The following is a 25,581-nucleotide window of genomic DNA, read 5'->3' as shown; positions in this document are numbered from 1 at the left end:
CTACGTTCCAAAGGACATCACACACCAGACTAGTCCACATCCGATCACTGTGAATTTTTTGTTCAAGATTACAAGGCTGCTGCTATATCCCGCATCTGTAAGTGTACAGAGTGAAACAGCTCAGTAAGCTGACACCGAGTTCACACATTGACACACATCTGACAGGGTGACACGTCCAATGGAATGTTACAGAGCTGCATCACAATTTGCAATGCAGGACAGTCACAGCAGAGGGTGCAGTTGGCATACCAACTTTCTAAACCCAAAGGATCTAGTTTCAACAGTCGCAGCCTGGTGCACTGTCATCAACATCAGAACGGCCAGCCCATCATTAGAAGGGGACAGCTTCTGGGGGACACCCTGTACTGCCACACCTCACTGTCTCAATGTGATCACAGCATGGGATCAGAAGCAACATCACCCTGATCCATATCAAACCATCTCTGCCCGATTGCCGATATACTGGCCACTGGGGAGGCCGGGGTGTCAACAACTCTGAAAGATCTATCCTGGGCCCAACAGGCTGATCCATTCACGAAGACATGGTATATTACAGATGTACTGTGGAGAGCATTTGACTGGATGCACAGGATGGGGGGGTGGGAACTTGCAGGTTTGCAGACTCAACCAGCTCCATCGTGGGCACAAACCTACCCACCAGTCGAGAGGCGGTGCCTCAGGAAAGTGACAGTCGTCATTAAGGATGCTTTGCCTCGGGACATGTCCTCTTCTCACTTCTGCCAGGTGATTTTGCAGTCTGAAGACACAATCAACGTTTAAGAACAGCTTCTTCCCCTCCAGCATCAGGTTTCCGAATGGTCTGACAACCCACGGACACCATCTCACCACTTCCCTCTCTTTTGCCACTACTTCTTAAAAATTCTTCCCATAACTTACCTTTTATTATGGCTTGCATTGTACTGCTACCACAAAGCAATGAATTTCACGATAGACAAAGATAATACATCTGATTCTGATCATTCTTTATTAATGACCGAGACACGTAATAACCAAACTCAGTCTGTAATGGGATTTTGGGTTTGGATTGCTTTGAGAGAGTTGTAGTGGAGGCTGATTTAATGTCGTACTCACCAGGAAGCTGCAGAAGTATCTCCATAGATAGAAGAGTTGTACTGAACCAGCAAAAAGAAAATCCAAAACACCCAAACACCAATTCAACACCACCCCCCCCCCGCCACCCTGACATCCTCCTTATATCCATGTGTCTATCCAAACCTCTCCTAAAGGCCTTTAATTTATTTGCCCCTCTCACCATATCAGGCATCCAGGACTACCTATGCCTCTCAGAATCTTGTGAACCTCCAGATCTACCCTCAGCTTCCAGCACTCCAGAGGAAGCAACCTAGGTTTACCCAGCCTCTCATGATAGCATATGCTCTCTAAACCAGGCAGCATTCTGGTACCGAGCTGTAACACCTCACACTTATCTGGGTTAAACTCCATCTGCCATTTCTCAGCCCACCTCTGCAACTGATCTCAGTTGTGCTGTATTCTTTCCCAGCCTTCTACACTGTCCACAACTCCGGTTTTGGTATCATCCAGAAATTTACTAAACCATCCATCTATATTTTCATCCAGGTCATTTATATACATTACAAACAGCAGAGGTCCCAGCACAGATCCCTGTGGAATTCCACTAATTACAGGCCTCCAGCTCAAACAAGTTCCTTCAATCACTACCTTCTGTCTTCTAAGCTAGTTCTGAATCCAAACAGTCTATTTGCTGCAGACCCCATGCATCTTGATCTTCTGGATTAGCTTCCCATGAGAGACTTTGTAAAATGCCTTACTAAAATCCATTTAGACATCTACTGCCCAACCTTCGAACTCCTTGTCAAAAAAACTCAATCGTTGGTAAGGCACAACTTGCCCCACACAAAGCTGTGCTGGTTCTCCCTAATTAGGCTGTGGTTTTCCAAATGCTCGTATATCTGCCGCCTAAGAATTTTCTCCAGCAATTTCCTTATAACTGACGTGAGACACACCGGTTTATTATTCTCAGCATTTTCCCTTCTTAAATAGAGGTACAATATTAGCCACTCGCTAGTCCTCCAGGACCTCGACCGTGGCTAGACAGAACACACAGATACTGATCAAAGACCGTCAATAACCTGAGTAAATCCCATCAGGTCCACCTTCATGCTCACTTGGACACCTAACACTTCCTCCCCCTTGATTTCCAAACACCCTGACATACTTATGTGCTCGTTCGCTGTATCCAAGCAAATGTTTCCCCCCTTTAATCTTGAGTGATCCCATCCCCTTTCCATAGTTATCCTTTTTTACTCTGATGTATGTATAGAATGCCTTGGGGTTCACCTCAATCCTACTTGTCAAGGAGTTTCCATGGCCCTCCCGGCTTTGCTAATTCCCTTCTTTAGTTCTTTTCTGGATTGTTTATAATTCTCATGTTTGTTTGATATTAACTTCTGAAGCTTTACATAATTTTCCTTTTACTCCTTGAATAAATTCATCACCTCTCTGGATATCCGAGTTTCTCTTATCTTTCCATCCACGTCCTTCCTTTTAACAGGAACTCACTTTTCCTGTACTCTCAGCAATTGATCTTTAAACACCCTCCACATGTCTGATATGGACTTGCCAGAGAAAAGGTGATCCCAATTAGAATCAGAATCAGGTTTGTTATTACTGGCATGGGTTGTGAAATTGGTTAACTTAACAGCAGCAGTACAGTGCAATATAATATAAAGAAAAAAATAAACAAGTAAATCAATTACAGGAAGTATATATGGAATAGATTAAAATAGTGGAAAAATAAATAATATTAACCAATAAATTTAAAAAGAAAAAAGTGAGGTAGTGTTCATAGGTTCAATGTCCATTTAGGAATTGTATGGCAGAGGGGAAGAAGCTCTTCCTGAATTGCTGAGTGTGTGTCTTCAGGCTTCCGTACCTCCTTCCTGACAGTAACAATTAGAAGAGGGCATGTCCTGGGTGGGTGGGGGGTGGGGAGATGGGTCATTAATAATGGACATCACTGTTCCTGTCTAATGCCCTCATCATACACTGCAAGTGCAGCCTCACTAGTGTTCTGTACAACAACGTTCCATCTATTATACTCTGCCTCACTGCTCAAGGCCAGCATGCCAGAGGTCAGAGTTTCACCAGACAAGGATCCACAAAGAGGGGTTGGCATGCCTCCCTGAAATACAGCCTGGAACACACAAGAATTCAGGACCAATCAGACAGCCCCGCTGTCCCGATGAAGCAATAACCCACAAAGACAACAGGACACTGCAAGACATTGAAAATCGCACGCCAATTTAATCACCCCAAATTGAATAAAAGCAAACTTAGAAATGGGAAGGGTGCAATCACACTGATGGGATTGTACTGATGATGAGGATGGCATCTGTTAATCTCGCGAGACCATGGATCTGCACCTGGAAGTGACCTCTCCAGGGTGCAGGACTGGGCAAAGTTGTATTGAAGACCGGCAGTTGCCTATGCAGCAAGTCTGCCCTGTCCACACCACCAATGTTGTCCAAGGGAAGGGCAAGGGCCGATACAGCTTGGCACCAGTGTTGTCGCAGGAGTTGCCAGAATGAGGTTGAAGGCAACGGCTGACTGCCGTAGGGACTCCAGCTCCGGATTTGTCCACAGGGTTTACTCTCGAAGCCTTTCCCATGAGTGGGTATGGCCGCAGGGCAGCGGAGGTTTGAAATCAGTTTTCCCTCTCTTAGATGGACTACCTTCCCAGGCTGATGAGCTCCATCTACCCGAAGCACTGGTTTTAAGGTGCCAAGATCCACCTTCACCCCTTCTCCTGTCAGTAGAAACTGTTCCACCGGGCTTAGAGTCTAAGCCACACGAGAAGGACAGGAGTTGGACTTGGTTGTCAGAGGCTATTTGAGACGCATGCCACGAGGGGCACTTTTAGGTAGTGGGAGATTGTCCCCAATACCACTCCTCGGCTTGACAACCTTGGATTCTACTACAGACCCCCAAAATCAGTGGTCCCCAACCACTGGGCCGCGGACTGGTACCAGGCCGCAAAGTATGTGCTACCGGGCCACGAGGAAACAATATGTTTTGGCGATATGAGTCAGCTGCACCATTCCTCATTCCCTGTCACGCACTGTTGAGCATGAACGCACGCGAGGTCATTACGCGTGCGTCATCCATGTCAGCGCAGGAAGAAGGAAGAAGATCAACTCCTCGAGCTTGCAAATGACAGCGGGCTGAAAAGTATGTTTGACATGATATCTCTGCCAGCATTCTGGATCAAAGTCAAGTCTGAATATCCTGAGATAGCCACGAAAGCACTGAAAATGTTGCTTCCATTTTCAACATATCTCTGCGAAGCAGGATTTTCTGCAATGAATGCAACAAAAACTAAATTGCAGAATAGACTGGACATAAGGAACCCCCTTCGAGTATCGCTGTCTCCTGTCATCCCTCGATAGGACTGTCTTATTGCAGGGAAACAAGCCCAGGGCTCCCACCGATTCAGTGATATTGGTGTGTTGCAATTATTTTATAAGTTCATACGGGGAAAATTTGTGCTGTGTGTTTAATATCCAAACATTACTTAAAATGTTATGATGCTATAGACTTACTTATATAACCATATAACAATTCCAGCACGGAAACAGGCGATCTCGGCCCTTCTAGTCCGTGCCGAACACTACTCTCACGTAGTCCCACTGACCTGTATTCAGCCCATAACCCTCCATTCCTTTCCTGTCCATATAGCTATCCAATTTTTCTTTAAATGATAATATTGAACCTGCCTCTACCACTTCTAATGGAAGTTCGTTCAACACTTACTTCAATCTCCCGTCCTCCCCGATAATTGACTTATCACTATATCCATGCGAGGAAAATATGCGGTGTGTTTAATATTAAATTCATTAGATAACTCCTTTTAGAAATGAAATTGAGTGTACTAGCCACTTATCACCGATATTCCAGTCGTGATTAACACCCCCCCCCCACCCGAACAGAATTGCCAAAAACGATTTGTAGAAAAAAAACTGCCCGTACACGCATGCGCACTGGTGCCCGCACAAGGCTTCATGGTTATTGCAGTCTTTCTCGGGGTAAACACAACATATTTGACTGCTACTCTTGTCCATTGGCAACCCTACCCCCCCCCCACCCCTCCGGGTCGGCTGGTCTGCAAGAATATTGTCAATATTAAACCAGTCCGCAGTGCAAAAAAGGCTGGGGACCCCTGCCCTAAATGTATGCTATGCTAAATGCGTTGCTTCCTCATAGTTCAATAACTTTGGTTCAATCCTGGCCCCGGGCTGTTGTGTGGAGTTTGCATACTCTTCCTGGGACTGTGCAGCTTTTCCTCAGTAATGCAGTTTCCTCCCACATTCCATAAGTGAAATGGTTGGGATGCAAAATGATGACTGTAAATTACTTCTAGGGTGGATGGAAAATGGTGGAAGAATAGATTAGAGGGGAAAATTAGCAGGGACGTGGGGTTGTCCTGTGAGCTGGCACAGATCTGATGAGGGATATCATATGGAAACATTGCATTTCACAGCACCTAGGCAATAGTACACAAGCTGCAGGATAGACATGTTCCATAGTGGAAGAAGTTCTCAAATGGCAGGGGTAGGCAACTGTGGCTGACAAAGAAAGTTAAGGACCGCATAAGATGATGCAGTTATCTTGTGTATAAGATGAGAGGCATTGATCATGTGGATGGTCAGAGGCTTTTCGCCAGGGCTGAAATGGCCAGCATCAGAGAGCATAGTTTTAAGGTTCTTGGCAGTAGGTACAGAGGAGATGTCAGAGGCAAGTTATTTTGTTTTTTTAAAAACACAGAGAGTGGTGAGTGTGTGGAGTGAGCTGCCGGCGGCGGTGGTAGAGGCAGTAACAATAGGGTCTTTTAAGAGACTCCTGGATGGCTACATGGAGCTCAGAAAAATAGAGGACTATGGACAAGCCTAGGTAGTTCTAAGGTAGGGACATGTTCGGCACAGCTTCGTGGGCTGAAGGGCCTGTATTGTGCTGTAGGTTTTCTATGTTTCTAAATTGGTCATGACCTTTCCAGGATCACTTGATTCCGGCATGGTCCCAGAGGACTGGAAGATTGCAAGTGTCACTCTGCTCTTTAAGAGAGGACAGCAAGAGAAAGGAAATTATAGGCCAGTTAGCTTAATCTCAGTGGTTAGGAAGTGTTGGAGTCTACTATTAAGGATGAGGTTTTGAGGTACTTGGAGACCAGTGATAAAGTTAAAGTCAACATGGTGTCTGTAAAAGGAAATCTTGGTTGACAAATCTGTTAGAGTTCAAGTAGTAACAAGCAGGCCGGGACAAAGGAGATGCAGTGCATGTCATTTACTTCAATTTTCAGAAAGCATTTGATAAGGTGCCACACGAGGCCACTTAACTAGATAAAATCCAATGGCATTACAGGAAAGACACTGGCATGGACAGTGGAATGGCTGACAGGCAGGAGGCAGTGAGTGGGAATAAAGGAAGCCCTTTCTGGTTGGCTGCTGGTGACTCGCGGTGTTCCTCAGGGGTCTGTATTGGGAATGCTGCTTTCCATATTGTTTGTCCATGATTTAGATAATGGAGTTAATGGCTCTGTGGCAAAGTTTGCTGATGATACAAAGATGGGTAGAGAGGTAGGTAGTGCTGAGGAAGTAATGCGATTGTAGCAGGTCTTAGACAAATTCGAAGTATGAGCAAAGCAGTGGCAAATAGAATACAGTGTTGGGAAATGTATGAACATGCATTTTGGTAACAGGAACAATCATGTGGACTATTAGCTAAATGGGGAGAATGTTCAAAAAGAGGTGCAGAGGAACTTAGGAGTCCTCATGCAAAACTTCCAAAAGGTTCATTTATAGGCTGAGTCTGTGGTAAAGAAAGCAAAAGCAATGCTGGCATTTATTTCAAGGGGAATAGAATATATATATAAAAAAAAAGAGTTAATGCTAAGCCTTTATAAGACACCAGTCAGACTGCACTTGCACTATTGTCAACAGTTTTGGGCCCCAAATTTCAGAAAAGATGATGTGTTGTCATTGAAGAGAGTCCAGAGAAGGTTCATGAGGATGATTCCAGAAATGAAGGGGTTAACATATGAAGAGCATTTGGCAACTTTAAGCTTGTACTCACTGGAATTTAGAAGAATGGGAGGGGGTCAGTTCCTCCTCTCATTGGACCATCCACATCCTGATTTAAGAAACCTTCCTGGATATACTTAAATTCAGATCTATCTAAACATCTTACACCAAAGTCCTAATTTACAGTATATTAGTGAAGTTGAAATCCCGATGAAAACAACCCCATCATTTTTAAATATTTCCTTAAACTGATTACATACCTGTTCTTCAATGTCCTGGTAGCTATTAGGGGTCTGTAGTACAATCCCATCATTGCACTCTTCCTATTCCCGAGTTCCTCCCAACAGACTCAGTATCTGACCCCTCCATTATCTCTCCTCTGACCGGATCTGTGATAATCCCTGATCACTTGTGCAACTCCACTCCCTCTTTCACCTCCTCTATCTTTTCTCAAATTTTGAAAACCTGGTACATTAATCACCTATTCCTGCCCCTCTCTCAAAGAAGTTTCAGTAACGACTACAACATCATAGTCCCATGTACTGATTCATGCTCCAAGGTTATCTTTACCCATAATACTCCTGGTATTTAAATATACACACTTCAAAACATCCTGCCCATCATACCTATTATTTCAATTTTGCTTTTCAATACTTTTCTGGATATCTATCTTCTGATCTGATCCTTCCCTTACTAATCTGGGGCTCCAAAACTAGTTTAAACTCTCCATAGTAAGATCAGCAAACCTCCCAGCCAGGATATTGGTTTCCCTCCAGTTCAGGTCCAACTCACCCCTCTTGTATAGATCACTCCTTCCCCAGAAAAGGTTTCAATGATCCAAGAACTTGAATCTGTGTCCTCTGCACCAGCCCACAGCACAAGGAGTAATCTGGAGATTACAACCTCGAAGGTCATTGCCTTCAGCCGCTTTCTTAACTCTATATACTCACTGCACAGGACGTCTTCCCATTTTCTGCCTATGTCATTGGTGACAATATGCACCACAACCTCTGGTTATACCCAATCCCCCTTAAGAATGTCCTGCAGCCGCTCTGATACGTCATGGACCCGAGAACCAGGAGGCAACACACATTCCTGGTGTCTCTTCTGTGGCTACAGAATCTCCTCTCTGTCCCTCTAACTATCGAGTCTCCTATAACTATGACACTGCCTGACTTCACCCTCCCCTGTCGAGGCTCAGAACCAGCCAGAGCTGCTGCCGTGATCTGATGGGTCATCCCACTCCAGCAGTACACAAAAGGGTATACTTGTTGCTGAGCGCAATGGCCACAGAGGAACTCAGCATTGACTTCTTAATCTCCTTACCTCTCCTAGTGGGCACACATCTACCGTCCGAAGTCTATACTCTGGGTATGAGCACCTCTTCTGAAGTCCCGTCTATAATATCTCTGGCCTCCCGAATGATCCAGAGTACATCCAACTCCAGCTCCAAATCTCTGACCCGGTCAGTCAGGCGCTGAAATTGGGTGCACTTCTCGCGGATGCAGTCATCAGGGAAACAGTTAGATATGCTGAATTCCCACATCTGACAGGAGCATTCCATTTTGTCTACTCCACACCAAAAAAGGCTTGCCTCTTCTTAAATGCACATTTACCTGTTCATGCAGAATTCTGTCAAGCCAAAGCCTTCCCTCTCTACCACTGGTTCACTCAATCAATGGCCACTCCACTTGAGACTACTTTTATTTGCAGCTGAGGTCAGGCCTCTGATGCCAATTTCCACACCTGCACAGCCCCAAAACACCGGCCTTGCCCGAATCTGCTCCTTTCATCCTTTCTCCTGAAAGATATGGCTCTGACCCAATGCTCACTCTTCTTGCCTGAGCTGCAGAAAAGAGACTGGCTTTACCAGAGTCTGCTCTTTTCGCACTCACACTCTTAGCTTCCATAGGCTCTGGAAAGATCATTGATTGGGCAGTTGGGAAAGGGAAGAGATATGTGAAGTAGCTGGATTACTCAAAGAGCTGATGGACTTTCTACGTCACATCATTGGTTGGAACTCCAGCCCGCCTTTGGCCATCTCGGCTGCAGTGCTGACAGATTATTTTCTAAAGCTCACCAACAGAAGATGGTGATGAAAAGCTACCCTCAGAAAACTTAGCTCACCAGGTCTTGTCAGGATGTAATCCTTCCTGACAGAGCTGACTGGATTGCTTGCCACACACACGTATGTGGCTCTCTCATTCCATGCATCATTCTGGATCAGGAGAGTCCTGTTGCCATCTATCATCTGGTCATTATGGGAGACTTGGACTCCATTTTTCCACCACTGATACTCCAGAGGATCTCCATCAACCTTACAGGTGAGCTGGATGGTGGAACCAATGAAGATGGTATTGATGGCGATCAGATCTTCTGATAGAGGACCTAAAGGGGAGAGTGTGGTTAATGAATGGTGAACAATTCTAATGAAAACTTACCGCCCAGCAACACACTAAATGCATTGGAAAGATCAACACTCTGCAACAACAAAGTTCCCAAGGCAGACCCACAACCACCATCATCTCGGACGAGAACAGCAGATTCCTGGGAACATCACCTCTTGGAAATTCCCCAAGTCACTCACCATCCTGACTTGTAAAAATATCGCTGTTCCTTCATTGTCACTGGGTCAAAATCATGGGATTCCCTCCCTAACTGCACCTTGGGTGTACCTACACCTCAGGAACTGCAGTGGCTCAAAGCAGCAGCTCATCACCACCTTCTCAAGAGCAGCTAGGGATGGACAATAAATGCTGGCTTAGCTAGTGACGCCCACATCCTGTAAATGAATAAATAAAAAAATAAATTAACTGTGCATCACAACAAACTCACACCCAGTGAGCTCATGGTCAGACCTGTGAGGTGGTGTGTGGCAACTGCCATGTATAAACAGGAATTGACGGATGGCTGTTAATGTGGTGTCAAGGCAGAGAGAAGAACAGGGACAGGAAAACAGCAGACTGTCCCCACTCTTCTCTACAAAGGTAAGTAATGGTTGAAAAATTTGCTCAAGTTCTTTAAGGTCTGGACTGCTATAATCCACCCAAGTGTGGGTGTTTGACATTATTACCAAGGACTCCATCTTGTTCTTAGTTGAAACCTTATTACTGAAGGTGGTTGCAACGTTGGAGGCCTCAATATCCACCCTAGAGTGCAATGTTCTAAAAGTCACTGAAGCCCATTTATAAGTTTATGACAAACTCTTTCTTTCCCCTTTTTTTTGCTGTGAAAATGCTCTTGCCTGGCCTCAACCTCATCAGAATTATTATTTTTGTTAGTGTTTCTGAAAGGTACTCAGGGCATCCTACTGCATTCAGTTGGTTTTTATGTGCCGTGTCGGATACAGCCATGAATATTCTTGGTAAGTTTCCACACAAGTGGTTTGTCACTGTCTTCTTCTGTGCGGTGTCTTTACAAGATGGGTGACCCCAGCCAGTTATAATACTCTTCAGAGATTGTCTGCCTGGTGTCAGTGGTCGTAGAACCAGGACCTGTGATATGCAGCGTCTGCTTGTACGACCATTCACCAGCTGCTCCCGTGGCTTCACGCGACCCTGATCTGGGGTGACGGTGCCAAGTAGGTGCCACACCCTGCACAAGGGTGACCTGCAGGCTAGCGGAGGGAAGGAGCCCTGCCACCCACCTACTAAATTAAGCCTGCTACAGCGGTGAGAACTAACAGAACTGACAGTGTAAAGCTGATAGCTTGAGAAACACGTAGACTGATAATAAGCTGTGGGTACCTATAATGTTTGAGGAGATGTGACACCAATTGGATGTATGAAAGGCATGTTCCATTACAAGACCACAAGATGGAGGAGCAGAATTAGGCCATAAAATTAGCGCCAATCTCCTGCCTTCCCCCCACCTCTTCAGTATCCTTTCAAGACCTGATCAATCAAAAATCTATCAAACTCTACTTTAGATATACATAAATACTTGGCCTCCACAGCTGCCTGTAGCAAAGTATTCCACCCTCTGGCAAAATAAATTCCTCCTCATCTCCATTCTGAAAGGATACCCCTCTATTTTACCATTGTTTCCTCTGGTCTTAGACTCTCCCACCATAGGAAACAACCTCTCCATATACACTCTCACAAGGCCTTTTCACCATTCGCTACATTCCAATGAGATCACCCCTCATTCTTCCAAATTCTAGTGAATACAGGCCTAGAGCCATCAAACGCTCTTCATGAGAAGCCGTTTAACCCTGGAATCATTTTGTGAACATTGTTTGAACCCTCTCCAGTTTCAGCACATCCTTTCGAAGATAAAGGGCATTAAAATGTTCACAATACTCCAAGTGAGGCCTAACCAGGGCTTCATAAAGTCTCAATATTACATCCCTGCTTTTATCTTCTAGTCCTCTTGAAATGAAAGCTAACATTGCGTTTGCCTTCCTCAACACAGACTCAAACTGCAAATTAACCTTTAGGGAGTACTGCACAAGGACTCCAAAGTCTCTTGGTGCCCCAGTTTGTTTTATTTTCTCTCCATTTGGAAAATAGTCTAGCCTTTCATTTCTTCAACCAAAGTGCATGACCATACACTTCCTGACACTATTCCATCAGGCACTTCTTTGCCCATTCTCCTAATCTGTCTAAATCCTTCTGTAGTCTCTCTACTTCCTCAAAACTTCCTGCCCCTCCACCTACCTTAATATTGCAACAATGCCATCAATTCCATCGTCCAAATCATTGGCATGTAATGTAGAAGAATTGGCCCAACACAGACCACTGTGGAACACCACTGGTCACTAGCAGTCAGCCAGAAAAGGTTCCCTTTACTCCCACTCTCTGCCTCCTGATAATCAGCCTCTGCTTCATCTGTGCGAGAATATTTCCTGTCATACCACAGGCTCATGTTAAGCAGATGCATGTGTGGCACCTTGCCAATCACCTTCTCAAAATCCAAATGCACAACATCTACAGATTCTCCTTTGTCTATCCTGCTTTTTATTTCTTGAATGAATTCTACGAATGCTCAAGTACAGCTATCTCAGACGAGAGTTTGGATACATACATGGAATTATGATGTAGTGGCCATTACAGAGACTTGGCTGGCACCAAGGCAGGAATGGATTCTCAATATTCCTGGATTTCAGTGCTTTAAAAGGGATAGAGGGGGTGGAAAAAGGGATGGAGGGGTGGCATTACTGGTCAGGGATACTATTACAGCTACAGAAAGGGTGGGTAATGTAGCAGGATCCTCTTTTGAGTCAATATGGGTGGAAGTCAGGAACAGGAAGGGAGCAGTTACTCTATTGGGGGTATTCTATAGGCCCCCTGGTAGCAGCAGAGATACAGAAGAGCAGATTGGGAGGCAGATTTTGGAAAAGTGCAAAAATAACAGGGCTGTTATCATGGGTGACTTTAACTTCCCTAATATCGATTGGCACCTGATTAGTTCCAAGGATTTAGATGGGGCAGAGTTTGTTAAGTGTGTCCAGCACGGATTCCTGTCACAGTATGTGGACAGGCCGACCTGGGAGATGCCATACTAGATCTAGTACTAGGTAATGAACTGGGTTAGGTCACAGATCTCTCAGTGGGTGAGCATCTGGGGGACAGTGACCACTGCTCCCTGGCCTTTAGCATTATCATGGAAAAGGATAGAATCAGAGAGGACAGGAAAATTTTTAATTGGGGAAAGGCAAATTATGAGGCTATAAGGCTAGAACTTGCAGGAGCGAATTGGGATGATGTTTTTGCAGGGAAATGTACTCTGGACATGTGGTCGATGTTTGGAGATCTCTTGCGGGATGTTAGGGATAAATTTGTCCCGGTGAGGAAGATAAAGAATGGTAGGGTGAAGGAACCATGGGTGACAAGTGAGGTGGAAAATCTAGTCGGGAGGAAGAAGGCAGCATACATGAGGCTTAGGAAGCAAGGATCAGATGGGGCTATTGAGGAATATAGGGAAACAAGAAAGGAGCTTAAGAAGGGGCTGAGAAGAGCAAGAAGGGGGCATGCGAAGGCCTTGGTGAGTAGGGTAAAGGAAAACCCCAAGGCATTCTTCAACTATGTGAAGAAAAAAAAAGGATGACAGGAGTGAAGGTAGGACCGATTAGAGATAAAGGTGGGAAGATGTGCCTGGAGGCTGTGGAAGTGAGCGAGGTCCTCAATGAATACTTGTCTTCGGTATTCACGAATGAGAGGGAACTTGATGATGGTGAGGATAATATGAGTGAGGTTGACGTTCTGGAGCATGTTGATATTAAGGGAGAGGACGTGTTGGAGTTGTTAAAATACATTAGGACAGATAAGACCCGGGGCCTGACCAAATATTCCCCAAGCTGCTCCATGAGGCGAGAGAAGAGATTGCTGAGCCTCTGGCTAGGATCTTTATGTCCTCGTTGTCCACAGGAATGGTATCAGAGGATTGGAGGGAGGAGAATGTTGTCCCCCTGTTCAAAAAAGGTAGTAGGGACAGTCCGGGTAACTATAGACCAGTGAGCCTTACATCTGTGGTGGGAAAGCTGTTGGAAAAGATTCTTAGAGATAGGATCTATAGGCATTTAGAGAATCATGGTCTAATCAGGGACAGTCAGCATAGCTTTGTGAAGGGCAGATCGTGTCTAACAAGCCTGATAGAGTTCTTTGAGGTGGTGACCAGGCATATAGATGAGGGTAGTGCAGTGGATGTGATCTATAGGGAGTTTAGTAAGGCATTTGACAAGGTTCCACAAGGTAGGCTTATTCAGAAAGTCAGAAGGCATGGGATCCAGGGAAGTTTGCCCAGGTGGATTCAGAATTGGCTTGCCTGCAGAAGGCAGAGGGTGGTGGTGGAGGAAGTACATTCAGATTGGAGGATTGTGACTAGTGGTGTCCCACAAGGATCTGTTCTGGAACCTCTACCTTTTGTGATTTTTATTAACAACCTGGATGTCGGGGTAGAAGGGTGGATTGGCAAGTTTGCAGACGACAGAGGATGGTGGTGTTGTAGATAGTGTAGAGGATTGTCAAAGATTGCAGAGAGACATTGATAGGATGCAGAAGTGGGCTGAGAAGTGGCAGATGGAGTTCAACCCAGAGAAGTGTGAGGTGGTACACTTTACAAACTCCAAGGCAGAGTACAAAGTAAATGGTAGGATACTTGGTAGTGTGGAGGAGCAGAGGGATCTCGGGGTACATGTCCACAGATCCCTGAAAGTTGCCTCACAGGTGGATAGGGTAGTTAAGCAAGCTTATGGGGTGTTAGCTTTCATAAACTGAGGGATAGAGTTTAAGAGTCGCGATGTAATGATACAGCTCTATAAAACTCTGGTTAGGCCACACTTGGAGTACTGTGTCCAGTTCTGGTCACCTCACTATAGGAAGGATGTGGAAGCATTGGAAAGGGTACAGAGGAGATTTACCAGGATGCTGCCTGGTTTAGAGAGTATGGATTATGATCAGAGATTAAGGGAGCTAGGGCTTTACTCTTTGGAGAGGAGGAGGATGAGAGGAGACATGATAGAGGTGTACAAGATAATAAGAGGAATAGATAGAGTGGATAGCCAGTGCCTCTTCCCCAGGGCACCACTGCTCAATACAAGAGGACAAGGCTTTAAGGTAAGGTGTGGGAAGTTTAAGGGGGATATCAGAGGAAGGTTTTTTACTCAGAGAGTGGTTGGTGCATGGAATGCACTGCCTGAGTCAGTGGTGGAGGCAGATACACTAGTGAAGTTTAAGAGATTACTAGACAGGTATATGGAGGAATTTAAGGCGGGGGCTTATATGGGAGGCAGGGTTTGAGGGTCAGCACAACATTGTGAGCCAAAGGGCCTGTACTGTGCTGTACTATTTTATGCTCTATGTTCTCATCTTTGGATGGTCAAAATGTAAGAGGCAAGGTAAAAGACTGGCACAATGGCATTGCAATCGGCAGAACGTCGTGAGAGATGTGAGATTAGTTTAATTGACATTGCTCTCTGGGAGGAGTTTTTACGTCCCCCCGCCCCCTCCTGACTGCAGGGGTTTTTTTTCCCCCACAAGTTCCAGTTTTCTCCCACACTCCAAACATACAGTTCAGGGCGAGTTGTGGGCCAGCAGGGCAGCGAAACTTGTTGGTGCCCAGTGTAATCCCTGCTGATTTAATTTGACACAATTGATTCATTTCACCATCCATTTTGATGTACATGTGACAAATAAGTCTAATATTTATATATAAAAAAGAACTATCAGTCAAGAGGGATGAGCAAAGATCCAGAATCCTGATACTCACTTTCACCCCACCAGCCCCTACAGTTAACTGATCATTTTTCACTATTCCCAGCAGATCCAATAAGATTCCACACTAGACACATCTCTTTTCTTTCTACCCCCTCCAATTCCAATCCTTGGCACTTTGTAGGGAATCGCTCACTTGGCCACACATTCATTCCTGTCTAACACTGCCCCACAGGCATGGCGTTGCAGGCACTCCCCTTCCCCCCTCCCACCCCGTCACCCAGATACTGAGAACTTCAGCAGAAGCAGCCATTGACCTTGCATTTCTTCCCATTCGCCAGACTGCATTCGGAGATCATAACCTGGTCTCCCCCAAGCCGGAGGAAGCAAGCACAGGCTATGTGATGGTTTTATGAATCAGTCCATAGCAGTGACCCTGAGCTTCAACACTCTGACACTTGTAATTCACTATGCCCCTTCTCATCTCCCGGTTGGTGACCTCCTGCCCTCTTCTTTGGGACAACACAAGCTGGAGGAACACCACATCCTCCGCCTGGGCATGTTGCAGGCTACAGAACTCAATATTGAGTTCGCCTCCTTTATGATAATACGTGCTCTTTGTTCAAATGCAAGAGCCATTTCCCTTGCCACACTCTTCTCTTTCACACTGCCTACTGTCTCACCTGCTGGGCACAGCCCACTGTAGCAGAACCACACAAGCAACAAACTGCACTGGCATGATAGCTTAGTCTGGTCCCACTGACCACATGACTTCACCCAATCAGAACATTCTGCCCATTGCCTTCGCCATCTTCACCACCACCCTAAAAGTTGGAAAGTTTGAGGAGCAAGTTTAGTTACATCAAGCAGAGTGAAATGCATCTCATGCATTACCAATACACGTGAGGGAGTGCCAGAGGCAGTCTGTAAGTATTGCCACACATTCCTGCATCAACATAGCATTTCCACAATGCTTGTCAGAATAGCACAGAACAAGCAATAATATAATCCCCAGTCCTCCCTCACAACCATGCTCACACAGACCATTACCCTCAGGATCGGCCTCCAGAGGACTTGGAGATACCAATCTTCCACTTACCCAGCAGACTCAGCTCTGGCCAGCAGGCCTTGACTTCCCCAGAATTCCAGTTCAACTCTTGGGTCTTGATCCTCGGCATCAATCCCAGGCTACCCTGATCATTGAACTCTGGGCCTCAGGCTCTGAACTTGCCAATTCAGGAACCTAGTGGTGTCATCAGAGCATGTTCATCTCAACCACATGGAACCCCAACTCTGGAACCGGCCAACAACTTGCCAGCCTTGTGGGGGGGGGGAGGCTCATCCACTATTCCCCAGACCTACACCCAACCATGGACGTCCCACCTCCTCATTGTTGGCCTTCAAATGCGCGGGTGTAGACTTAGGCTCCTGCTTGAGCTCGAATTCCCCCACATTCTGTCCCTAAAACCTAACTAAACCCCCTAACTCCCCTCTGTCCTCAAAACCTTAAAAATAAATTCAGGGCCAATAAGGGTCTGTCTTTTGAACATTTAATATTTCATTCCCCAGGGATGCGGCCTGCCCTGAAGTATTTCATCCCCTCCCCCCCCCCCCCCAACATCTTCTGGTTTATTTCTGGTTTCCAGTGTTTGCAGGTTTTGTTTGGATTTTTATTAACTACAGAACCTGCAGTGAGCCATTTTTAAACTGCATTACGAACAAATGAAAACACTCACAGAAGAGGAAAAGCTGTATTATTTTTAGTGTACGATCAGCTGCCGTGAAGCTGTAATCTCCTTGGTCCCCGGCCTTTAATCCATTTATCATCAGAGAGCCGTTAGATGGAATAAATTGTAAACGCGACCTGAACTGCACGCTGGGCTCTGCCCACTTCAGGTAATCTGGGATGCGATGCAAAATGGTGAGAGGGCTTCTATGCCTGGCGATGAACGTCCAAATAATTTCTTCCTTGCTGGGATCAGCTTTGACTTTAGGATCCAGTAACACGGATGAACCAATCATTCCATTCATCCGTTCCCATTCAGCTGGTGAGGGCAACAGAGAGAGAGAAAAAAAATCACTGAACCTGTGTTAACAGGGAAGTGAAGCAGACGAGAAAACTACAGGCTACTGGTGCACCTGACATCACTAAACAGGTAGAACTTGTGACCTATATCATCCCTGCTGATTAACAAAATCCCAAAGCCACGCATCCTACGCTAGCTGACGTTTACCCAAAGAATATTGTAGAGTGTAGAAAATTCGTACACATAAAACCCGTTTCCTCATCCCCAGCTGTTCATTGACACTGTGCAAAGTTTAACACGAGCCAAGTGTCCAGCAATCCAAAGTTAGTTTATTGACGTGTGTTGGTTGAAGTACAACTGCTTACTTTCTGCCTGTTACACCACTGATGTTTAGGGCAGCAATGAAGGTCCTCCGTCTCCAGCAGTGTCCAGGGATTCCTTCAACTTGTCAATCGCTCAGCCTTCACTGTCAGCCATGCGAGTTCCTGGTGGAGACCCAGGAACACTATCGCACACAGATGGAGGATTCTTCATTGCTGTTTCTGTAACAATTTTGTTTTACCAGTCAGTCACTCACCCTGAGTACAACCTCCAAACCTGGAGGACCAGTAAGACCACGCTTAGCCTGGCCTCTATCCTTTCACCTGTTCGGCATTGGTGACCCTACCAAGAGTCAAGGCACAAGACCCCGACTCCAGCCAACGTAGCTTTCTGGGTCATTGAGGCACGCAAGCATCCAAACCACATCTAAGATTGTGGTCCTGCTGGAGGTCGAGAAAACTCTTATGAATTTAGTACATGTCAGAAGTATTATTATTATTAATAATAAGAGTGTTAAGTTCCTGGAGTGCATTGCTGAGGGCAGTGTAGAGACTGATACACTAGGGACATTATCCATGTGCCTATCTGAGTTATGGGTGATGTAGATTGCTCATGAAGTAGGTTAGAAGGTCAGTACAACATTGTGTGCTGTAGTCTCTCTCCTATGTTCTTAAATTTAGATAATCTCCCACAAAAGCTAATAGGCAGTTCAACATTTTAGAACCAAGCTCCTAAACTGTGGAATTCAGTACCTAAAACAATTAAGGGATGCAGCCTCAGCTAACACTTTTAAACACCAGATCAAAACCGATTTATTAACATCTGTCTTTTATTTTCCTGTTTTAGTTTTTATTGTATTTTCATATTTGTACTTTATCCCACTGTAAAGCACTTTGAACTGCATCATTTGTATGAAAAGTACTCGATAAATAAAGTTACATTGTGACTACTAGGAATACACAAAATGTTGGAGTATCCCGGGAGATTAGTCAATACTGCAGGTTAAGTAATTGGCGGAAATGTACATAATTCGCAACCACAGACATTGAGTTGAGGTTTTACTTTAAGAGGCTGGTCTGACTAGATGACGTAATTATGTCAACAACAGGAATTCTGCAGATGCTGGAAATTCAAGCAACACACATCAAAGTTGCTGGTGAACGCAGCAGGCCAGCGGCGTCTCTAGGAAGAGGTACAGTCGACGTTTCAGGCCGAGACCCTTCGTCAGGACTAACTGAAGGAAGAGTTAGTAAGAGATTTGAAAGTGGGAGGGGGAGGGGGAGTTCCACAATGATAGGAGAAGACAGGAGGGGGAGGGATGGAGCCAAGAGCTGGACAGGTGATTGGCAAAGGGGATATGAGAGGATCATGGGACAGGAGGCCCAGGGAGAAAGACAAGTGGGGGGGGAACTCAGAGGATGGGCAAGGGGTATAGTCAGAGGGAGAAAAAGGAGAGTGAGAGAAAGAATGTGTATATAAAAATAAATAACAGATGGGGTACGAGGGGGAGGTGGGGCATTAGCAGAAGTTAGAGAAGTCAATGTTCATGCCATTAGGTTGGAGGCTACCCAGACGGAATATAAGGTGTTGTTCCTCCAACTTGAGTGTGGCTTCATCTTTACAGTAGAGGAGGCCGTGGAGAGACATGTCAGAATGGGATGTGGAATTAAAATGTGTGGCCACTGGGAGATCCTGCTTTCTCTGGCGGACAGAGCGTAGATGTTCAGCAAAGCAGTCTCCCAGTCTGCATCGGGTCTCGCCAATATATAGAAGGCCACATCAGGAGCACCGGACGCAGTATATCACCCCAGCCAACTCACAGGTGAAGTGTCGCCTCACCTGGAAGGATTGTTTGGGGCCCTGAATGGTGGTAAGGGAGGAAGTGTAAGGGCATGTGTAGCACTTGTTCTGCTTACAAGGATAAGTGCCAGGAGGGAGATCAGTGGGGAGGGATGGGGGAGACGAATGGACAAGAGTGTCGCGTAGGGAGCGATCCCTGCGGAAAGCACCTGCGATCCCCACCTCCAACGGGATCCCACCACTAAGCACATCTTTCCCTCCCTTCCTCCCTCTGCTTTCCGCATTTTCTGACCTCAATCTGATAGAAAATTTGTGGACAGAACTGAAAAAGCATGTACAAGCAAGGAGGCCTATGAACCTGACTCCGTTACACCAGTTCTGTCTGGAGGAATGGAACAAAACTCCAGCAACTTACTGTGAGAAGCTTGTGGAAGGCTACCCAAAATGTTTGACCCAAGTTAAACAATTTAAAGGCAATACTACCAAATACTAACAAAGTGTATGTAAACTTCTAATCCACTGGGAAAGTGATGAAAGAAATAAAACTGAAAAAAATCATTCTCTCTACTATTATTGACACTTCACATTCTTAAAGTAAAGTAGTGATCCTAACTGACCTAAGACGAGGAACGTTTTCTAGGATTAAGTGTCAGGAATTGTGAAAAACTGAGTTTAAATGTATTTGGCTAAGGCGTATGTAAACTTCTGACTTCAATTGTATACCCAACACTGTGAGATGGGGAGAGTTGAGGGTCAATGTGAAAGATAATCCAGAAAACACTGGAGATAGAGGGTTAAAGAGGGTTTGATAAAGATTGAATGAAGCATTCATCAGGAAAGGAACACTGAAAATGGCAAAGGTCCTTCGGCAATATCGAATGGGTAGGTGTGGGTGGTATTTGCAAAAATTGGATGGACATACAGGGGCCATGAAATAAAATCTGCAGGCAAGATTAACAAAATTCTCAAGACATTTTATAAGGATATTGAGAGCAAGAGGGCAACCAGACAAAGAGCAGAGCTTGTTAGGGACCAAGGGGCCAATTGATGTTTCAGCAAGAGGACGTGGCAAAGTCTTGAATAAATACTACACATTTATATTCATGAAGGAGATATTTTATTTGCAGGTTTCAAAGATGGCATGGGGATACTTTACGGTATGTTAACATTTAAAATGATGAATGTATTAGATGGTTTAATGGACCTAAAGGTGGATAAAATCCCAAGGCCTAACAAGAGCTAGGAAGGAAACTGCTGTGTCTGTGACAGAAATCTCTAAACGTCCACTGGCCACAGGTGAGAAGGTGCCAGTACACTGGAGAACAGTAAATGTTGCAGATGTGTTCAGGAGAGAATCCTCAGGCTTGTGTGTATGGATGTTACTGGGAAAAACAATTTGAGAGACAGGGTTAATCTCTACTTGGAAGGCAGAGGGTTCATTGGATATTGTCAGCACAGCTTTGCTGGTGGGAGATCCTATCCGGTTTTCATATTTGTACTTTATCCCACTGTAAAGCACTTTGAACTGCATTATTTGTATGAAAAGTGGTCGATAAATAAAGTTACATTGTGATTACTAGGAATACACAAAATGCTGGAGTACCCCGGGAGATCAGTCAACACTGCAGGTTAAGTAATTGGCGGAAAGGTACATAATTCACAACCACCGACATTGCGTTGGGGTTTTACTTTAAGAGGCTGGTCTGACGCGATGACGTAATTATGTAAAGGGTTTTTAAAGCACTCTTTTGAGTTTAATAAAAGGTATAGCTTTTTTTTTTAAAAAAAAAGAATAAAACGCCGCACTTTGTTTCATTTGCGAAACCTGCTGCACCTATGGAGAGGAAGAAAGATGATTTGCACACAACTCCCATCAAGGCATGTTTACCTCTGCAGCTGCTCATCTCTATCAAAGATAGTTCACATTTTGATTCTACACTTTAAAATTTGGTTTAAAGGCAAGTTCCTTCAGCGTTTCAGTGTCTGATGTCTCACTTAGCCAGTGTTGCCTCACTTTGCCCTGCCTCCAGCCTAGAACACAGGATGAAAGCTGGGATCTCTTTGGATGGGGAATAAACAGTAATGTTCCAGGCCAAGACCATCCCATTTAGCTCCCTGACTTCTCAATTAACCAATTCAGGCAATGCAATACTCCACTCTGCAATATGCCTTGAAATTTCACTCCCTAGGCACTAAACTGCAGCCATAACATTCTTTCAAAGTTGCCGGTGAACACAGCAGGACAGGCAGCATTTCTAGGAAGAGGTACAGTTGACGTTTTGGGCCGAGACCCTTCGTCAGGACTAACTGAAGGAAGAGCTAGTAGGAGATTTGAAAGTGGGAGGGGGAGGGGGAGATCCAAAATGATAGGAGAAGACAGGAGGGGGAGGGATGGAGCCAAGAGCTGGACAGGTGATTGGCAAAAGGGATACGAGGGGATCATGGGACAGGAGGTCCGGGGAGAATGAAAAGGGGGAGGGGGGTAAAACCCAGAGGATGGGCAAGGGGTATAGTCAGAGGGACAGAGGGAGAAAAGGCGAGAGAGAGAAAGAATGTGTATATAAATAAATAACGGATGGGGTACGAGGGGGAGGTGGGGCATTAGCAGAAGTTAGAGAAGTCAATGTTCATGCCATCAGGTTGGAGGCTACCCAGATGGAATATAATGTGTTGTTCCTCCAACCTGAGTGTGGCTTCATCTTGACAGTAGAGGAGGCCATGGATAGACATATCAGAATGGGAATAGGATGTGGAATTAAAATGTGTGGCCACTGGGAGATCCTGCTTTCTCTGGCGGACAGAGCGTAGGTGTTCAGCAAAACAATATCCCAGTCGACGTCGGGTCTCACCAATATATAGAAGGCCACATCGGGAGCACCGGACGCAGTATATCACCCCAGTCAACTCACAGGTGAAGTGTCACCTCACCTGGAAGGACTGTCTGGGGCCCTGAATGGTGGTAAGGAAGGAAGTGTAAGGGCATGTGTAGCACTTGTTCCGCTTTCAAGGATAAGTACGTAAGTGCTAGGAGGGAGATCAGTGGGAAGGGATGGGGGGAACAAATGGACAAGGGAGTCACGTAGGGAGCGATCCCTGTGGAAAGCAGGGGGGGGGGGTTGGAGGGAAAGATGTGCTTAGTGGTGGGATCCCATTGGATGTGGCGGAAGTTACGGAGAATAATATGTTGGACCCGGAGGCTGGTGGGGTGGTAGGTGAGGACCAGGGGAACCCTATTCCTAGTGGGGTGGAAAGAGGATGGAGTGAGAGCAGATGTGCGTGAAATGGGGGAGATGCATTTGAGAGCAGAGTTGATGGTGGAGGAAGGGAAGCCCCTTTCTTTAAAAAAGGACATCTCCCTCGTCCTGGAATGAAAAGCCTCATCCTGAGAGCAGATGTGGCGGTGACAGAGGAATTGCGAGAAGGGGATGGCATTTTTGCAACCTCTTCTCACCCTGTCTCCAGATGTGGCCTTCTATATATTGGCGAGACCCGACGCAGACTAGGAGATCGTTTTGCTGAACACCTATGCTCTGTCCGCCAGAGAAAGCAGGATCTCCCAGTGGCCACATATTTTAATTCCACATCCAATTCCCATTCTGACATGTCTATCCACAGCCTCCTCTACTGAAAGATGAAGCCACGCTCAGGTTGGAGGAACAACACCTTATATTCTGTCTGGGTAGCCTCCAACCTGATGGCATGAACATTGACTTTTTAACTTCCGCTAATGCCCCACCTCCCCCTCGTAGCCCATCCGTTATTTATTTATATACACACATTCTTTCTCTCACTCTCCTTTTTCTCCCTCTGACTATACCCTTTGCCCATCCTCTGGGTTCCCCCCCCCTCCCCCTTTTCCTTCTCCCCGGGCCTCCTGTCCCATGATCCTCTCATATCCCTTTTGCCAATCACCTGTCCAGCTCTTGGTTCCATCCTTCCACCTCCTGTCTTCTCCTATTATTGTGGATCTCCCCCTCCCACTTTCAAATCTCTTACTAGCTCTTCCTTCAGTTAGTCCTGACGAAGGGTCTCGGCCTGAAACGTCGACTGCACCTCTTCCTAGAGATGCTGCCTGGCCTGCTACGTTCACCAGCAACTTTGATGTGTGTGCTTGAATTTCCAGCATCTGCAGAATTCCTCGTGTTTGCATAGCATTCTTTGTAACCTCGCCTGCACTCTCCACAGCCTTTTAATTTGCTGAAAGGTGGCCTTTGGTCTGCTGGAAACTCGGTGGTCTCCCAGCGCGACGAGACGTCCGAAACGGACTGGTTCATTCAGGCTGTGGAAGGTCACTCCGGAACTTGGTGCAGCCAGTGCAAAAGGCAGAGTTTTGAGCGAGGCGAAAGCAGGGACTACTTAAAGGGAATATCACCTAAACTAGTCATGTGAGTCAATTACGCAAGTCTCGTTTTCTTTAGCCTCACTAAATGTTCACACTATGTAACGTACTGACCACGAACCAGAACGTTATTTTTGCAAAGTTTCTATCTTAGCATATGGAAATAACTGGGAAAACATGTAGCTCGGGTGGGTGGGCTGAGTTGCTTTCAGACCTTGGCAATTCATTCAATTCAAGGGGTTACCAAGATCAGAGAACGAGTCAACCCAACCTATATTCGTGATTTTAAACGTATAAAGTCACGGCCTCTTTACACCAGGTACAGCGGCAAACAACAAAATCGCGCTTGGTCTAATTGTGCGGAGCAGTTTAGTGTTTTAGTATAATACTCAAAACTCGTTCATTCACACAAAATGCTGGAGGAACTCAACAGGCCAGACAGCATCTATGAAAACAGTGCAGTCGATGTTTCGGGTCGAGACCTCTTCGGCAGGACAGTTTTGACACCGGGTATATTGCATCTTTCACCACCATTGAGGTCTCGGCAATAAACGTCAGAGTCAGGATCAAGAGGTGATTCAACCGGCTACGGCGGGTCGCGGGGAACCCACACCTACTCCGACCTAATGCTCCCCACCCCAACCAGCCCGCGACCCCCTTCCGGCTTTCCTACCTCCAGAAGGGAACGCAATACACATACACACACACAGCAGCAGCAGGAAAAGAGCGAGCCACGACTTCGAAGAGGGTTTGCAGATGCGGGACATGCTGTTCATGTGAGAGCAAAATCTAGTCTGAAGCCGCCCGGTCCTGGGTACCGTTAGAGTGAAGAAGTCGAACTTTTTAAAATTAACAAATGGACTTTGTTAATAAATGAACCACGTGTGGCGAATAAAAACTTGCATCTTCAGAAGAACCCGTGCGTAATGAGTTTTAAATTCGCGTTTTAATTGGCAGTGGAAAAGTGGGGAACTCCTACTGGTTGTCGAGGGTGAGAGCACTGTAGCAAATAAGGAAACTTCCCACTTGTTTGTGGTGGACTGTTATGATGCAAGCACGACTAGTCAAGGTGGTTTTCTGCCTATAAATACGTGACTATTTCTGCGAATGAGGTTTACTTGGAAATCTAAAAACGTCCGAGTTAAAAGATGAAACTGATTTGGTAACTGCATTTAACTATCATGGGATGGAAAAGTATAGTGATTATACTCAGATTTATACGGTTGGTGCTGAGGAACCTGAAACAGGAGTGACAGGGTTTGAGGTGGCTATACCAGCAAGAGTCATAGTCATACTTTATTGATCCCGGGGGAAATTGGTTTTCGTTACAATTGCACCACTGTATGTCTGTAACACTCAGTTATATTGGCTCGTATATGTCCATAAGACAAAGGAGCAGAAGTAGGCCATTCGGCCCATCGAGTCTGCTCCGCCATTTTATCATGAGCTGATCCATTTTATCCTATTTAGTCCCACTGCCCTGCCTTCTCACCATAACCTTTGATGCCCTGGCTACTCAGATACCTATCAATCTCTGCCTTAAAGACACCCAATGACTTGGCCTCCACTGCTGCCCGTGGGAATGTCTAGGGGAAATCCCACCCAGCACCTGCCTCAACGCTTCCCACGGAGTCGGTTGCCGCCGGAATCAATCCCAAACATCAATCATCAGCCAGCACACCCAGTACGTTTTACCAAGTACACTTTATAGATATTGCCAAGTCTATGAAGTTAATATAAATTCGATACAGAAAAGGAAGTAATGGAAAAAAAAGAGGCGCCAGACTTATCAAAGTCCAAGTTCTTCGTGCGCAACTGCTGGAGCTCAATCAATTCCTGATGACCACCCGGATCCTGTTGACTCA

At 45.7% G+C, this 25,581-nt stretch overlaps 1 protein-coding gene across 1 annotated transcript; it reads right to left on the bottom strand.

Moving 5' to 3' along the window:
* Positions 1-24,492, bottom strand: LOC140198438 (HEPACAM family member 2-like). Its single transcript, XM_072259528.1, has 4 exons — positions 24,390-24,492; positions 16,966-17,274; positions 9,204-9,464; positions 1-95 (listed from the first exon to the last, which is right to left on the bottom strand). Exons 1-4 carry the CDS (start codon positions 24,490-24,492, stop codon positions 1-3), a joined length of 768 nt encoding a protein of 255 aa, XP_072115629.1.
* Positions 24,493-25,581: the final 1,089 nt, after the last annotated feature.

Source organism: Mobula birostris, chromosome 5 (assembly GCF_030028105.1).
Source record: "Mobula birostris isolate sMobBir1 chromosome 5, sMobBir1.hap1, whole genome shotgun sequence".
NCBI lineage: Eukaryota > Metazoa > Chordata > Chondrichthyes > Myliobatiformes > Myliobatidae > Mobula > Mobula birostris.
The sequence above is the reverse complement of the archived record's forward strand: the minus strand, read 5'-3'. Positions and strand labels throughout refer to the sequence as shown.

Excerpts from the sequence above, each read along its gene's own strand:
- LOC140198438 (XM_072259528.1), bottom strand. The coding sequence starts at position 24,492 with ATGAACAGCATGTCCCGCATCTGCAAACCCTCTTCGAAGTCGTGGCTC. Across the intron at positions 17,275-24,389 it reads TATTGCGTTCCCTTCTGGAG|CTGAATGGGAACGGATGAAT; the intron begins GTAGGAAAGCCG and ends TGCCCTCACCAG. Across the intron at positions 96-9,203 it reads TTACATCCTGACAAGACCTG|ATGCGGGATATAGCAGCAGC; the intron begins GTGAGCTAAGTT and ends GTACACTTACAG.